At 34.8% G+C, this 17,573-nt stretch overlaps 1 protein-coding gene and 1 pseudogene across 4 annotated transcripts in view; one reads left to right on the top strand and one right to left on the bottom strand.

Moving 5' to 3' along the window:
* LOC149807134 (coiled-coil and C2 domain-containing protein 2A-like) overlaps positions 1-17,573 on the bottom strand; it is a 225,611-nt gene that overhangs the window by 202,419 nt on the left and 5,619 nt on the right. For 3 of the 4 annotated variants that reach the window (XM_089962521.1, XM_089962530.1, XM_089962539.1), the window contains exons 2-5: positions 13,017-13,092; positions 7,493-7,555; positions 5,728-5,802; positions 2,942-3,221 (exon numbers count right to left, since the gene is read on the bottom strand). In XM_089962521.1, coding sequence (XP_089818647.1) covers positions 2,942-3,221; positions 5,728-5,802; positions 7,493-7,555; positions 13,017-13,092 — 494 coding nt within the window. Of the gene's footprint in view, positions 1-2,941; positions 3,222-5,727; positions 5,803-7,492; positions 7,556-13,016; positions 13,093-15,691; positions 15,894-17,573 lie in introns of those variants that run through there. The other variant, XM_089962549.1, reaches the window with a different exon arrangement.
* On the top strand, positions 1,536-2,739 carry LOC149807135 (uncharacterized; annotated as a pseudogene).

Below are 17,573 nucleotides of genomic sequence, written 5' to 3'. Positions count from 1 at the left end.
ACCTGTAGTAAAAACAGAGAAGGCATATATAATATTTTACTTTATTTAGATAACCACGGATTGGTAAATATATGTGTATACTGTTTATATATACATGTCTAATGTATAGCATGAATAGAGTATCAACACTGTGTACTCACCTGCGAATCTCACCACATACATTGATGGTTTGTCAATATGGACAAAGAATTTGTTTATGTAACAATAGAAAAATTTCAGTGCATTTTATATCAAGTTGTGGCTTCCTTTCATGGGGCCTCTGAATTTCTCCACTCCAAACCAATGGTTGTATATACAAGTTTAAACAACCAACAATGTCGCCCAAAAAATATATCGCCAGATGATATATTTTGCCTTAAATAAGGAAACAAATTCGCAGTTTGTGACATTGGTGAAGCCCTACATGTTCCCAGAATAAACTTGTTACAAGTTATTTTTCGTACTTTTAAGAAGAAAAAACAGTTTTTTCATGTATGAGAAAAATACATAAAAAATTTCAGGAGTCATGACCCGATTATCTTGTATTATTCATGCACAATCTCTTCCCTAAACAATAATAAACTTGTGAATTTTTTTGTGTACAAGAAAAATACATGTATATCAAATTTCAGGAGCCACACTATGACTGTATCGTATCCAAATTCGTGTTATAATGGAGTGTGATATAGCGGGGTAACACTGTACATTATATTCACAATCAGACTACAAGTCATGAAGAGCATAAATATATTCCATTTTGAGGCTGAGAGTTGCTGACTGAGTATCTACAATTTCTTTAAATTTTGCATATAGACATGCAAGCACTTTATAACATTAGTTCACTTCCTCACACTGATTTTTGTAAATTGATTATTACACCTCTATTTTCACACCTAATAAATTTTGTATCAAGACTAAAGGGCTGAACATTGAATAACATCTTATTTTCATGCATAGCTAGTACTTACATTGAGACCAGATTAAAGCCACAGAAGGCCCTATAATTTTTTTTATTTCTTTAGAATAATTATATTTTTCTAGAAAATACATACTAAAAACAGAACAAAAGACTTTTCTAATTAAAAAAATTCACCGCATTTAGGGGTACCCACTGGGTGGGGGACCAGGGACAACTGCTCTATTTGCTCCGCTTCTTTTCTGGTCTAGACTATCATTATATGCACCATTATGCATTACCAGTAGTGCTAGCAACCTTCTTTCACATTCCTTCAGATTATGTGAACCCAGAAGTCACCCACATGCTATAGGTTCAGAACGTACTAAGACCAAAGAAAGAAGAGACCTTAATAGTCCAAGAAACAAAGAGATTCAAAAGTTTTTCTAAGAATATTCCTAATTACCGCAAAAGAAAAAAATGTGACTTGTGATAAGTATAGATGCAAGTAGGTCTTTCCGCGAAACAACTTAGTCCAACAACAATAATGCAATCCACCAGAAAAGAACCTAAAAACTGATTTTAATTCTCAAATAAAGATAACCTTGTTCCTGTCATATGTTATGGGTTTATCTCATTCATCTTGCTGCATATGCAAGGAATGAGGGCCAAACTTTCTGTCAGGTATTGCATATTTATTGATAGAATTATAATCATCACTGCTGGTCTTGTCCTGGCCATATTGAGGATGACAGATTTAAAGATGCAGCTTTTGAAAGGATTTCAGACTTGAGATAAGAAACCATTTTCAACAGAACAAACATGGTAGAGTGGATATACAGTATTAGAATCATTGCCCTAAGGAACAAAGGTAAACAGACTGATTTTAACTTGTCAACATCTGACTGACACTGATTATTACAATCTACTTGGAATTGATAAGACTTCATTCAATGACATCTGAAGTCATGTCAAAAGTCTATGAGATTAAAAAATTATATCCTACAGAACATATATACATATACTTTTGACAAAACTTCATTCAGGCATGTCATATAAATTACTGTCAATATTATTTAATATCAAGCATGTCATATATATTACTGTCAACACTATTTAATATCAGACATGTCAAATAGATTACTGTCAACACTATTTAATATGAGTGTTCATTCCATGAAATGAACAATCACATCAGCTACAAAAGTCTTATCTAAGAACTATACTCCAAAAAATGTTGGCTTTGAACACATAGATAGAGGATCCGTAATTACTCAACATACTAGATGCCTTGCAAAGACCATTTTTGGTGGAAACAACGGTCAGGCAATTTTAGTCATAAATAGCGCGCGTGCGCACGCACGCACACACACACACACACACACAGAGAAAAGTTCACAGTTACATTTCAAACATTGATCATTCAGTATTCACAAACGATATCCACTTGTGAAACCAATGACGGTCATAGTTACCACCACATTTTCAGTGTTATTGGTCTATACATAAGTGATAATAAAAATAACGATGCCAGCATGCCCTTAGTAACAACACTGAAAATAGGAGAGAATGGTTGCATGAAGATGATGTATTTATAATGGATAGAGAATTCACAGACTCAATCGATCTACTTGAAGATTTAGGCATCCAAACTGAAACTTTTTGCAGAAGGAAGGAAATAACACACAGTGGAGGAAAGCAATGCAACAAGATTAGTTACCAAAATAAGGTTGGTTGCTGAATCTGTCACTAGCAGGGTAAAAACATTGAAGTTTCTTGATAATATAGTATCAGATTCGTAGATACCATATATTGGCAAATATTTGAGACTGGTATATGTTATTTTGTCAAATATTGAGCTCTAGTCACATCACAGACGAACAACTTGGTTCAAAAATGTTGCAACTATCTAAACAAAGTAATTATTGAGCTCATGCAGAAGGTGGAATGCAAAGGTCTAGACAAGAACAGAAACCCTTGTAAAGATTTTGATGTAGTAATTTACAGAAAATTTGTAGAACAAGTGTTATGCACAAACTTAATCAATGGCTTGACCATCAAACTTACTCTCTTCCACTTCTTCCTTCTTCTTCCGAAGTTTCTTAATTCGACTCACTTCCTCCTCCCCCTCCACAGGCTTGGCAGTTTCAGCCACCTCTTCTTCAGTCATGGGAAGAGTTCCATCATCAGCAACTTCTGGTATAGTTACCTCCTCTTCCTCCTCTCCCTCACCTTCCTCCTCAGACTCTCGGCGGAATGTCTCCTCTACCTTCTCCTTACTCTTCTTTTTAAGAGATCGTAACTCTCCAGCCAAATCATCTTTTGGAGAAATCAACTCATCATCAAGCTGAAGAAAGAAAAATCAGTAAGCCATCTGGGGTCCATCTTTTGTACTTTCTGTCCATCAGCAATGATAAGATATGGATTCTGTCAAATTCTATGGGGTACATACAAAATTACCTGTATGTGCTATAGGAATAGCACTGCAAAATACTTTTTTTAATTTACATACATTCTAATTTTCAATATGCCATTAATCGATACAAATTTTAATTATGTTTGACACAAAGAACTTTTTTATTCTTAACATTTTAAATATTTAATACACAGGAAATTATTTGTTTCCATATAACTTTTTGTACATCTGATAAAATAGTCAATAACGTGTTTAAAATACTAAAAACATTGCAGTTTGAAAAGAGAAATAACTGAAAACTGAACTAATGATATTACTGACATCACTCTTTGTCCGAAATGGAACTTCAATATAACCAGCCATCCTATGGTTATCTACTGATGAACACAGTGACAAAGACAGTTGCATCTCTACAAAGAGATGGTCAGTGGTAACACTGCATTCCATAGTGTATACAAAGAGATGGTGAGTGGTAACACTGCATTCCATAGTGTATACAAGGAGATGGTCAATGGTAACACTGCATTCCATAGTGTATACAAAGAGATGGTCAATGGTAACACTGCATTCCATAGTGTATACAAAGAGATGGTCAGTGGTAACACTGCATTCCATAGTGTATACAAAGAGATGGTCAATGGTAACACTGCATTCCATAGTGTATACAAAGAGATGGTCAATGGTAACACTGCATTCCATAGTGTATACAAAGAGATGGTCAGTGGTAACACTGCATTCCATAGTGTATACAAAGAGATGGTCAGTGGTAACACTGCATTCCATAGTGTATACAAAGAGATGGTCAATGGTAACACTGCATTCCATAGTGTATACAAAGAGATGGTCAATGGTAACACTGCATTCCATAGTGTATACAAAGAGATGGTCAGTGGTAACACTGCATTCCATAGTGTATACAAAGAGATGGTCAGTGGTAACACTGCATTCCATAGTGTAGGGAAATATTCTTTCCCATATGCATCTGAACTCTGACCTCAGGGATCACTTACTGTCAAGAACCTTTCTTGTCAGTATTTATAAGTGCAAGGACCAACCATAACCTAGTAACAATGTAACGAACAAAAATAGGTGTGGAAAAAGTTTACACTCAATGTTTTTGTCCAGAACAACTTAAATGAATGTTCTGTGATATTGCTATTGACAAGAAATGAAGTAAAATCTTAAACACTCAAGAAATTCCATTTGGTTGTTTCAGTTTTTACAGGATCAACTCATGAAGATATGAAATCTGGGGTTCTGTGACAGCAAAGTGTTTAACATTCAATTTTAAACGAGACAGAAAATTTCACACAAATTTTGATCCATATCAAGAAAGAGGTTGATCAACAATACACTTTGAGAAAGCCAGCTTTAAGCAATTACAAATAATAATAACCAATAAAAATAGTAAGATGTCAACATTACAATAATTTCAGACTGAAAACAACAATCATTACAAGGCTGGCCAATCTTAAATAAAATGCCATTGACAGTAACAAACTGTTGTACTCTGTTACTCATATTAATCTCGGTTTTTAAAAGATTATTAAGATATATTTTCAATAGGATTTACAGATCCATTGACCTCATTTTCTGGTAATCTTGTAATTTAAAATGTAATTTAACATGGTTGATATGGCTTTGAAAAGCTTGTCTTCGAGGAGTTTACGAGAGCTTCCAAAAGTTTTTTCTTCTTAGGGAAACTGAACTTTTTCCATATATTCCTTTCTTCATCATTGCACAAAGTTGCCATTGTGCAAAATTACAATGTCCCAGCTGATGGCATATGAAATAAGCAGTGTTATTCTCCTGTGCTTTTCACTTTTCATATAAGACTTTAACGTACTTCCTGCAATGCTTGAAACATTAACATCTCTCTTGTATGTATTTCATACCGCTTTGTATTTTCCCCAATAAATGCTTTCATGCATCCAATTTGAATTGTAAAGACAGCCCATTTCTAGTTGGGTCAGATTCATTATTTAATCAACCATCTGCATGTGTGATTAGCAAATCACTACAGCAAAGGGATGTTATCCCATCTGGTAACTAGCATAGTCAGGTGTCATTTCATCAACCCAATTTTATCCAGTTTTATCAATTTACTCATCATAATAAAAATTAAGAAGTTAATAAGTTAAATATTGATTCAGTTTGAACATTTCATAAAAAGTTTGGGAATGTTTTGGCAAAATTCAAGAAGACTGTCAATACATTCAACAGCTTTTCAAAGATAAAACCATTTTTTTTAAATTCAAAGAGATTTCAACACAAACCCTCAAATTCAAAGACAATGCAAGGTTGTATGACCCATACTGAATGGTCACTGAAATTTGCCAACAGTGTTCACTTGATGATCTACTAATTATATTTTTTCTCATCGCAAGTATTGTTCATCCCAGAGGCAAAACTGCAAATGCATGAAAATGTTACAAACCTCCCTCTTTTTCTTCTTTCTTGTTTTCTTCAGTGTTTGTAGGAGGGACTGGGCTTCTTGTTCTTCACTGACCATCTACAAAACAAACAAAAAAGACTTGCTTATTGCTGCATAATCTTGGATAAATTACATCTGGAAGTTCTAAAAATTCAAGTCTCCAAAACAGTCCAGTATATGCAAAAAGACATACAAAGTTTTAAAATTGTTAAAAGTCCAGATTGATGAGGTGTAAATGAAAACAAATCTCTTACTATCGAGAGCTCTTCTAATTCAAATGAACAGCATTTCAACACTTTTGCATACAGGAAAACTGTCTTGGCAAACACCTCAATGTAAAGGATGACTTATCTCAATATAATGGAGACCTGTTCATAAAGGACACAATATATAGACCTTCAAGTCTCCTTTAAAATCAGGTTAAACTGTAGTTCTAAGCAACTTTTGAAAATTATTGCTCCACAAAATGTGGAGTTTTATTTGCACCAAAAAATGTTAAAAGGTTAGCACAAACTTGACCTGTGAGAGGTTGATGCTAACATCAATGATAAAGTGACCCCTGTATCTTGCTGGACTGCTATTATGTCAAAACATACTGTATGAGTACTTTCTGTCAAAGAAATTTCACACTTAACAAAGGAAGTTAAGACAAATTATTGATTCTGACTATGCAAGAATACAAGAATCAGTGAGGTAATGCAAGAGCACTGCCATTAGCTGTGTTAATCTTAATAGCAATTGCACTAGCTTGCTAATAATCTTAAAAATATTGCCTGTGGTAATAATCTTGAGTGCACTAGCAATATCTTGCTGATAATCTTAACAACACTTGCTTTGCTAGTAACTAAAAGAGCATTGCCTGTGGTATTAATCTTGAGTGTACTAGCAATAGCTTGCTGATAATCTTAACAACACTTGCTTTGCTAGTAACTAAAAGAGCACTGCCTGTGGTAATAATCTTGAGTGCACTAGCACTAGCTTGCTCAAAATCTTAAGAACACTAGCTCTGCTAGTAATTAAAGGATCACTGCCTGCGGTAATAATCTTGAGGGCACTAGCACTAACTTTGTTAATAATCTTAAGAACCCTAGCGGTGCTAATAATAAATGCACTATCACTGGCTTTGCTAATAATCTTAAGAAAACTAGCTATGCTAGTGATCTTAAGAACAATAGCTTTGTTAATAAACTTAATAATACTACCTTTTGATAATAATCTTAAGCACACTAGCACCAACTAAGCTAATAATATTAAGAACACTAGCTTTGCTAATGATCTTAAGAACACTAGCTGTCCTAATAATCTTAAGACCACTTGCACTAACTGTGCTAATAATCTTAAGACCACTTGCACTAACTCTGCTAATAATCTTAAAACCACTTGCACTAACTCTGCTAATAATCTTAAGAAAACTAGCTTTACTAAATAAATAATCCTAAGAACACTAGCTTTGCCAAAAATATTAAGGACACAAGTACTAACTTTGTTAAAAATCTTAAAAAACAACCTTTGCAAATTTTAAAAGCACTAAATCTGTTAATATTCAGCTTGCTTAGGATGCTAAAATGTTTAACAACAAATTTTCACTATATATTTAAATCTGAAGCAGCTGATATAAGAAAAATAATCATCTGTCTTCTGTATGTGAATGGGAAGGGATAGTCTCAACCACTGAGATATGGCTTTGTTTCAATGTAAAGGCTCACACAAATTTTATCCCTTCAGTATGGTCGATCCACTTTTAAAATAGTACTCAATCATTCCTCACCTCAGCTGATGACAATTCCCCATCACCTGGCATTATATTCTGCACAGAGTCAGCTTCCCCAGCCTGAAATAACATACAGATTCCATGATACAACTGCTAGAAGTTTCCAGATTAAAAATGGAGCTTAATTATAATGTGATTTTATGACATACATATATATGTAGTATCTTTCTGAAGAACTCTGTATGGCACATTTGTCAAGGTCTTTGCGACAGTAAATTTCATTAGTAAATTATGTTTCTCTGAGTCAATCACATTATTGTTAGGATGATGCTCCACTTCCTCTCAAATACAGAGGTCCAAGAATTTTTCCTTATCTCCCCTCACCACAGCTAGGTGACATATATTTACCTCTTTCTGCTTGAGTGAAAACTAATTAAGGAGGGTGGGAGGGTTTAATAGTTATGGGATCAGTTAAGTATTCTCAAAGAAACATAATTTATTACAAAGTCTGATTTTTCCTTTTGAATACAGTCCCCAATCACATTAACATTAGGAAAATAGACACTAGGAGGAGTCAATGCTGACCATCCTACCTTTACCATGGTCACACTCAAAGGAATAAGGATTCTTCCCTGTATGAGGGTAAACAGCACTTCTAATATCAAACCAAGTGATGGTCACCTATGACAAAAAGGAAGCTAATCACTTTTTCTAACAAAGTAAAATCACTGGGCAAATTCTGTAAGAGCACAGTCTTATGCTTGAGACAAGGCAGTGCTAACTTTACAATAGTCTGGTTATGGTCTGGGCTACAACCACTGAACCTAAAAGATTAAATTCTTGCTGACCACTCTGGTGGCCTACGTGGTTAGAGCATCCACCTTGGATGTACAAGGTCGCAGACCGAACCCCAACCAAGGTATACCAAAGACTTCTAAAAATGATACTAGCACCTGCCTCACTTGGTGCTCAGCATTAAGAGGTCAGTGTTACGACTGGTCGGGTTGGTGTCAGGATAAGGCATGATGTCCCAGTGCTATAAACTGCCACACTACAGACACTGTAGCGATATGACTGAATTGTTTTAAAAAGCTTCACTAAAATGCCAAATCACACACACACACACACACACACACACACAATTCTTGTCTCTGCAAAGCTACGTCCCAAAGATAGATGTTTGAGAAGGCTGACTGTATGTGCCAGCCAACTGAATCTATTATGTCTCAGATCAAAAAGTTCCATTCTAACTCAAGGCTTGATGAGATGGATTTGATTTCAAGTGCTGAGACATAATAATCTCCTGAGATCTATAATGGAATATGCCAAGCATATTAACCACTTTAGTCATGACAACAGAGCTTGGATGGTCATGTCCTCTTTGACCACAAGAAAGAAGCATTGATGACAGGGCTAGGTAGATTATATCCTCTTTGCCCTGAAGAAGGAGGCATTGCTGGTCCTGAATCACTTTTCTGTGCAATTTACCTAGTGTTTCAATGCATGGACTGGGTTCTGCATCACCATCTCCCTGTAGTGATCTATGGAGAAGACGGGTTGGATGACCACAGTTTGATTGCCTATTGATGGCAGCCTATCCTCCAATATTAAGCCTAGTTGTATCATCAGGACCATAAAACAGATGGAATTATAAATAGTCTGGGTCCACTGATAAGGGCATGAAACTCACACATACTGCATGCTAAAGCCAGAGCTCTCAAGCAACACGTTTTGTATGACAGCAGCTTCATTGAGTCCTGTCAGTATCCATGACAAATTCAACTTGGAAAACTGGGTGAGTGATTTTGAAACATTAAATTCAAAATTGGCTAATTGTTCTAATAAAGCCTTATCATGAGCTATACATGCTCTATCATGATGCCTGAATGTGTCTAAGATCATAGAAAGCCAGAGAAAAAAGTTAGCCAATTATGGGTTTCAGACACAAGTCCCTGAAAACCTCCCAATTCCCCCACCCCCCACAACTGCAAAGTGGAGGTTCTTCTAGAATGAGATTCTTTCTACAAAAGAACTTTAAATTCTTTTCTTTCCAAGGCTCTCCCGACAAGAATTAGGTGTGAAGGAGTAGCCTGGTTAGGCAGAGATGAAACACCTGTGAATGTGACTGTTTGAGCAGGTTGGGTCTCAGGTGAATTTTCCTGGGAATGTCTATCACTAGATCAAGCAGATCATTCATGCAGGGCACATCCCACCTGAAAGAGGTACAAGAATAACTTTTCATCTGTGTCCCATCTCTGCTTTAAATATTTTCAGTACTAATATCATGGGGTGGGATTAGGAGTGCCCCAAAACCCATCTTAAAATGCTAATTGCAAGCATATCTATAAATGGCAGGGCTGATCAAATCTCATATTAGTCTGATGTCCCGGTCTATTCATTTTTGAAGTCTGACAAGTAAAATTTTCCACAGAGCTAATCCAAATGCAAATCTTTTTTCCCATTTCTTAACAACCAGGCAAGCAATAATTTTCTTTTTTAATCACTTTATCTACCTTTATCTTGCATTCATGCCCTCCGGCATTCTGAATGCGTGAATCTAACCCCTCCTCATTCACATGCTGAAATACAGTAATACGTGGTCATTGGTAATGCTGCATGTGCACTGAGTTCTATTACTGCTTGACTACAAATTAGGCTAATAGAACAACTTATTGGCCAATCAAAACACTTTAAACAAGCAAATATGGCATGACTAATTAGCTGTATTTTAAGCTTTCTCAACCCAGATACTCTTGAGTGGATAACCGTTTGATTTCAATCCACTAAGTCAATGCAATGCAAATATTGAAAGGCACTGTACTGACATGAGTGTCAATTCACTTTAAGAACTGATTAAATGATAGTAACAAGCCTTTCATTTTTAAATTGATTAAAATGAGGACTGATTTGAGTGTGCAATCAGGCATTTGATGCAAGCTGATCACATTAAGGAGCTATAAGTGTTTGAACAACAAAATGTACATTATGATCATTTCAGAAGCAGCAGTTATCAAATGATTTTTGCAAGGATGGTCATTACAAAGATTCAGAGAAGGAGAATCCATGCATAAGTAGAGGGATAGACTGTAAGTCCGCCACTCAATCTGAGTTAGTGGTATCTATTTTACCAAAGAGACATTAGCCAAACTGTGGAAACAAAAAATATCAAATCTGACACAACTAAGGGACAAAGAAATTCCAGCCCATTTGGTTGATGATCATCCATGGCTTGAATTCACTGACTCTCATGTAAAGATATTTCATGGTATGGTAAACAGTATCCCAAACTGGCATGGGTTGCATATTCAATGGCACTGACAAAATGAGGATTTAATCAAGCAAATCTTAGGACAGTTTTGGACCTCACAAGGCAATGATGCTAGGCAGCATGTGCAGAGAATTCTTTAAGTTGGATTTACTAACACTCAACTAGGAAAGGTCATTCTAAAATTAAATGAGAAAGAAATGAAAAGTGAATTAAAACAAAAGCTTTCTTTCACACAGCCCACACCCTAGACCAATAATGAAAACCATTTCTGACATGAAAATGCTGTGTGCACTCTGGGTGAAGAAGAGTGTTAAGCTTAGCAAGAGACTTCATTCTGTCGATTGATAAAGTTTTGAGAAGTTAGAGAAAGTCTGAATTCCAGTAAATTCATTTCTACCTGTCCTGATGGAAGTACATATGCTATCATATTGGAGCAAGAAATACTGTATAAAATACCCTGACAATTAAACATTAAGCTCTTTGAAGAAATCAGTATGTGGTACATTATTGATATTCTTTTTAGTCTATGGATTAAAATGCATACATCTCACAAAATTTATGCAAGATAGTTAAATTTGGGGCTAGTGAAAATGTAGGTGGGACAAGAGAATTTTTTAAAAATTACTTGTCCTGGACAAGTGAGAAGAAAAAAAAGATCAACCCTGACTGGGCAGCCCCAAAGCACACACATTTGGCTGAAAGGCTGCTGCGTGGACAGAACAGTCTGTGTCAAGAGGCTGGCTCTTCCTGACAATGCATCAGCTGGGACATTATGTCTGCCCTGAATGTCTGATCTGGGCTATCATATTTATCTGTGTACACAATCTGGTCATTTCACCCTAACCACCACCACCACCAAACAAGAACAAAATCAAAACGGAAATAACAACCTGAAAGTGTTCAAATATAACTCGACTGAACACTGTGCAAGCAAAACACAAATCATGTGTGTCTTCTTCTTTGACACAAGCACAGAACATTGTCATTGATTAATTTGAAATGACATGACCAACTGTCAGAAATAACGACCCAAAATATTCACATATAACAATAACAACAGTAAAGAAACTGTGAAGAAAGACACATATCATGAGTGTCAACTTAAAATCTTGCAGTTGGAGGATTTCATTATCTGAAATGAAAAGAATTACCAAAAATTGGAAATAAAAATGTGAAATTGTTCCAGTATAATAATCATACTTATCACATGAACAGGCAAAACTACGCACAGTGTGCAAAATAAACAACAAAGTATCAATGACTCTAAAACTACATGAAGTGGCGTGCACAATTAAACAACAAATCATCAGTGATTCCAAAACTAAATGAAGTGGTGTGCACAAATAAACAACAAATTATCAATGATTCCAAAACTACATAAAGTGGTGTGCACAAATAAACAACAAATTATCAATGATTCCAAAACTACATGATGTGGTGTGCACAAATAAACAACATCCATCAATAATACAATGCTAAAGCACAAGATCAGAAAAACAATGAAGTCCACAACTGCTTAAAATTCATATAAATATCAAAAAGTTCACAAAATAATGATTGCAGCTTGTAGTAAATACCACTCAAATACTATACCGACTTTGTTGATGGCTGGTGAATAATCCACACAAGTAAATGATATTCCATTAGAGGTATTACATACAATATATCTTATCAGCGAATGCAAAAACTAATCAGCAACAGCAGCCATATACTGGAGGGGAAAAAAGGTAACAAGAAGGGTTGGGAACAAATTCGTATTTTTGTCTGTATGGAATATTGACAGGAAAGATGAACTCTGTCTGTCCATGACTGCTAGATTCAAAGACAGCTTAGCATCTTCGTAATGTTAACATGATCAGGGAATGTATTCAAAGGGGAAATCAAAGTTGGAACTTTATAGTTCATTTATAAGTTAGGATAAAAAAAAGTTTAAAACTGTAGCATCTGATATCCTGCAAAGCTTCACAGATAATTTGATATTTGGTTTTGCAGTACCCTTAAAATACAATCTAAAACTCATTTAAATTTTGTATGTATACAGCAGCCAACTGCAGAAAGTTAGGTGTCTTTTGCCATACAATGTGTATAAAAATACCTACTGACAATGTCAAAAATATGGGAAACAATTTTAATTTTAATTTTCATGACTTTACGAAAATGTCTGCATTTAAAAACATAGCTGATAACACCAATGATAATATTAACGTTTTGGTATTTTTCAACTGATAAAACAAATGAAAAGCAACAGGTTTATAAATTTAGCTTTCTGTGTTCATTACATCAACACATGAGGATAATACAATATTTCCATACCATAATTGGATTAGAAACACCTTCCACATCTTCTTCATTGGTCAGTAAACGATCCTTCTTCTTCTTCTTGAAAGTTCTGGAAATAAAAACATATACGATTAAAATAATACAATTAGAGTGTACACATATATTTACCTGTTTTGACATAAAAAATGCACCATGCAAGTGGTACAAGAATTTAAATATGTGGAATTCAAAGTTGAAAACCAATGTCACCATGGTTCTCCTAATTATCAGACTTTATTTTCATCACCACTATTGTCCAAAAAGGATTTAACTTTACATTCATCACCACTATTGTCCAAAAAGGATTTAACTTTACATCCAAAAAGGATTAACTTTACATTCATCACCACTATTGTCCAAAAAGGATTTTAAAAAGATTTAACTTCACATTCATCACCAATTTTGTCCAAAATGGATTTAACATATTTTTTGTGTACATCTGCAGATTATAAATAAACAACAAATATATTGTATAGTTTGAAATCTCTATATAAAAAGTTTGAATCTCTATTTAAAAAGTTAAGTCCAACTTGAGCATAATAATTATGTGTGCAAAACATCCAATAGGTTGTCATAATTCCCAATTCATCTTTATTATGCATGAAGGCACAGACCAAAATTGTAGTTTAATTTTGGCCTTCAGTAAAGAACTTTAATGTATTTTCAAACAACATGGCCTGAATAACTTGCAGGAAATTTTACTAGATGCCAATAACCTTTATACTGAAGCCCACTGTGTACTACCAGCACTATTTTCTATGGTTATTTCTTTAGGTAGGAAATTGATTCAAGCTCCCTACTACTGAATTAATCAAAATCGGCCTTCAAAAATATTGTGGAACAAATATTAAGAATATCAAAAGAGTGAACTTGTCGTAAATTCATTCTGTGCACAGCTCCAGGTAATAAGACTATTCCATTCTGAGCCTGATGTTATGTAAGTTTTGTGCCTAAGAAGTTTTAAAAGTGCAGAATCAGGTTATACTGAAGCCCATTTAGACTTAAAGAGATATTCTGGTAACTGATGGGTTTCTAAGAATGCAGGACCAGGCTTTATTGGAAACTCATTTAATCTTACATAACAGAGATATTCAAACCGTAATTCCTTATGGCGAATAAAAAATTTCTGTATCACACTCCCAGGCTGGAACAGCTTTTACAAAGTTGAAATATTAAATAATAGTCCACTTATAAGATATCAGGAATGATTGATTGTAATACATTTTAAATTATTCGAAAATGACAACACACATTAATATTTGTAATAAATGCAGTTATATTTAATGAAAATGGGCGCTTATGCCAATAGGATAATGGGAGAGTATCACTATTGATGAGCAGTTTATGTGCATCTCAGGGTATCCAGGCAGAGAAATTAGAATTAGCTGAGGTTTAAAAAAATATCTTGGACAGACTGTTTGACAATGAGTTTTCAGATGAAGCTGGTGTGCAAAGTGACATCAAAAAAGAGAGAGAGAGAGAGAGAGCAAGTACTTTGCCAGTGAAATTTTGTGCACAGTATTTAAAGTTTTTCAAAATCCATACAAAGGACAAAAGTCTAAGGGAGTCATGTTAAGATTCAACACATGGATAAAATACCCCATCTCTGGAGAAAACTGGACACTTTAATTCCTAAGAGACATTCCACAATGTAAATCATCTAAAATACCAAACATAGCTAAATTCCATTTCAACTTCGGAATTTCAAAAAAATGGTTTGCACAATTAGTTTTTTAATGGGCAAGTGGACGGTCTTACAAATTTGTCTATTAAATTACAGTGGAATCAAATTTGTTTTATAAATCTGAGGATAAAACTGACAAATGTTTGTGACATAAAGGTAGACATATCACAGACAACAGCAGCTATTTTGATTGTTACTCAAATCATAAGTATTACAGCCTCTTACAATGTTGTCAAGATCACTGGGACATGAAGGAAAATGTATGTTTACATTTTAAATTCTTGCAACTGGTCAAGTAAAACTAAAGACAAGAAAACAGATCAATACTTCAATACTGTTGATAATTGTTTTGTTAAAATATATCCAGATTAATATTATAATCTAGTCTGCCTGTTAGAAAGTCACAGAATTTTCTATTTCTTAACCATATACTTAAATTATCACTTTAAGTTCAATGCATCAATAATTTCTTCTATTAACTGAAAGCTTAACAACAGAGAATTTGAAAGTACTGTACATAAATGAGTGTTCTGTATAAACTTGAATGTATTTGATTACTGTTTGTAAATTCTGCCCTGAAATTTGCTTTGACATAAAGTGTATAATTATTCAACATCTATACCAGGATTATGACTGCCTAGACTGCTGGTTGAATTTTCCATTTCACACTGTAAATGTCTACCAGTAGACTAGAAATCAATGTCACAGTGTATCCCCTAGGGGTGCAAGACTGAGAGTCAAAAATCACCTTGGTGTCAAAACTGGGGGTCAGACTGAGTTAAAAACAAACTTTGGTATCAAAACTGGGGGTTAAATTAAAAATTTGGGGGTCTCTGAAGCGCAAATGAGGGTAAAGGGAAACACTGATGTCATTTACATCAGTCCATCCCATGCTTGATATGAAACATTTAGATCTATTCTACACGTATAAAACCACCACCAATCATATCTTACAGTACAACCAGTCACTGCTAATAACACACACCAGTTCACTGAATCCACATAACACATACAGGTTTGCTGAATCCACAGTTTCCGGAACTGTCAAATGTAATTCCAATAAACATGTAATAAGCAATTTCAAAATCTTCACTCCAGAATTATTGGAATCATTACCACTGTGATTAAAAATGTTACATTCAGGTTCAAAGGTCACAAAAACACCAAGAAAGTATTCTACAACTTTATGTGAACTCAGACCTAAAATCTACAGAAAAATACAAAACCACTGTTGCTTATAGTACCAAGCCCAGCTATACAACTGCCTGCTCCCCCACTTTACTGTTGTTTTAGTAAGGGATATTAATTAATTTAACAGTTATGCTTTATCCAAGGGCATGAATTGGTCCAGGTTAAGTTAACCTGGGAAGATAAACAACAGAACAGCGCCTGTTGACAGTCTCTAGTATCAAATATCCAGAATACTAGAATTAATGTTCTGGGCAATTGACAATACTAACAGCCAGAATCTGATATGCATGGAGAGTGAAAATATGCCAATAACACCAATTTAATTTAATGTTATATGTATTGTAGCAATTAAATGTAGGAGGAGCACTTGTTAGACAGCTTAGTTGTTCTGGGTATTTTAGTTTAAATTTATGGCACAAAAGCTTGACTATGAATCACACATGCTGGTTTTGATACTTTGTCCTTTCCTGTTTTGTATAACTTCTGCAAACAACCCTAGGTTTTAAGTGTCACTACAGATGCAAGAGAGCATTTCTACTCTTACTAGAAGGCAGAACCCTTGGTTTTATATTCAATGGTAAATCCCAAAGTAAGAGAGAAGGAAAGAAACAGTCTGTGTGCCCAACTGTTAAGCTGACATACCTCAACAGCAGCTGTACCTTTGAAAGAAGCAACCTTGTGTCACTGTGATGCTGAACTTAGCTAACCCACTATAAAACCTGTCTGAATATTACTACAGTGGCATCAGTAGTATGCTTGTCATACATTAATACCATATATACTCGCTTATAAGGCAAGTCCAACTGCAAACTGCACAGACCCAGATCTGCCATTGCATAATACACCAGCAGATTTGGGTCTATGCAATTTGTTAGGAGTAATCAGTAAAACAAAGAACATAGTCCCTAATTTTCAGAAACATTATGATATGGTAGATCAGGATCTTCATTATTTGCAATCTAATTCAACTTATAAGTCAGCATATACAGTACAGATAGAGCATCAATTGGTGCATAATTTACTGTGGTTTTACAAGTACAAGTATTGTTGAATTTGTCCTATATTCTCTATTAAGATGGGTGATCAATACAGACTGTATTATTTATATATATATATATATATAATGATAATACTGAGGACTTTGTATAGCACCTAATCTTTACAAGCTCTAAGCGCTTTACAACATTAGACAACACCTATAAGATAAAAAACATCTAATAATATTATTACAAAAACAAACACCATGAAATTAGAAAAAAAACATTAAAAAATAAAAACATGCTGAGAATATTTCAGGTAGGAAACATTATTAGGTCTTTAAGTTTGTTCTTGCAGTCGAAATAAGTGAGTTTTGAGAGAACTCTTAAATGTGATGACTGTGTCTTTGTGTCTAAGTTCAGTGGGCAATTTATTCCACGTTGCTGGGCCTTGGTATGCAAAATAACGCTGTCCATATGACTTTGTTTTCATAGTGGGAATAATGAGTATACGATTGTCAGAAGAGGTGCTTAAGTATCTTGTTGGTGTGTACACATGGGTGAGGTCGGAAAGGTATGTTGGACTAGAGTCGGACAGTGAAACGTAGCACAGAGAACAAATTTTGTGTTTGATTCTGGATCAAATGGATAGCCAGTGTAGGGTACAGAGCAGCGGGGAGGTGTGCTCTGATCGTGGTA

This window comes from Sinohyriopsis cumingii, chromosome 1, assembly GCF_028554795.1.
Source record: "Sinohyriopsis cumingii isolate HCF-2022 chromosome 1, ASM2855479v2, whole genome shotgun sequence".
Lineage (NCBI taxonomy): Eukaryota > Metazoa > Mollusca > Bivalvia > Unionida > Unionidae > Sinohyriopsis > Sinohyriopsis cumingii.
This window is presented reverse-complemented; position numbering and strand designations above follow the sequence as displayed.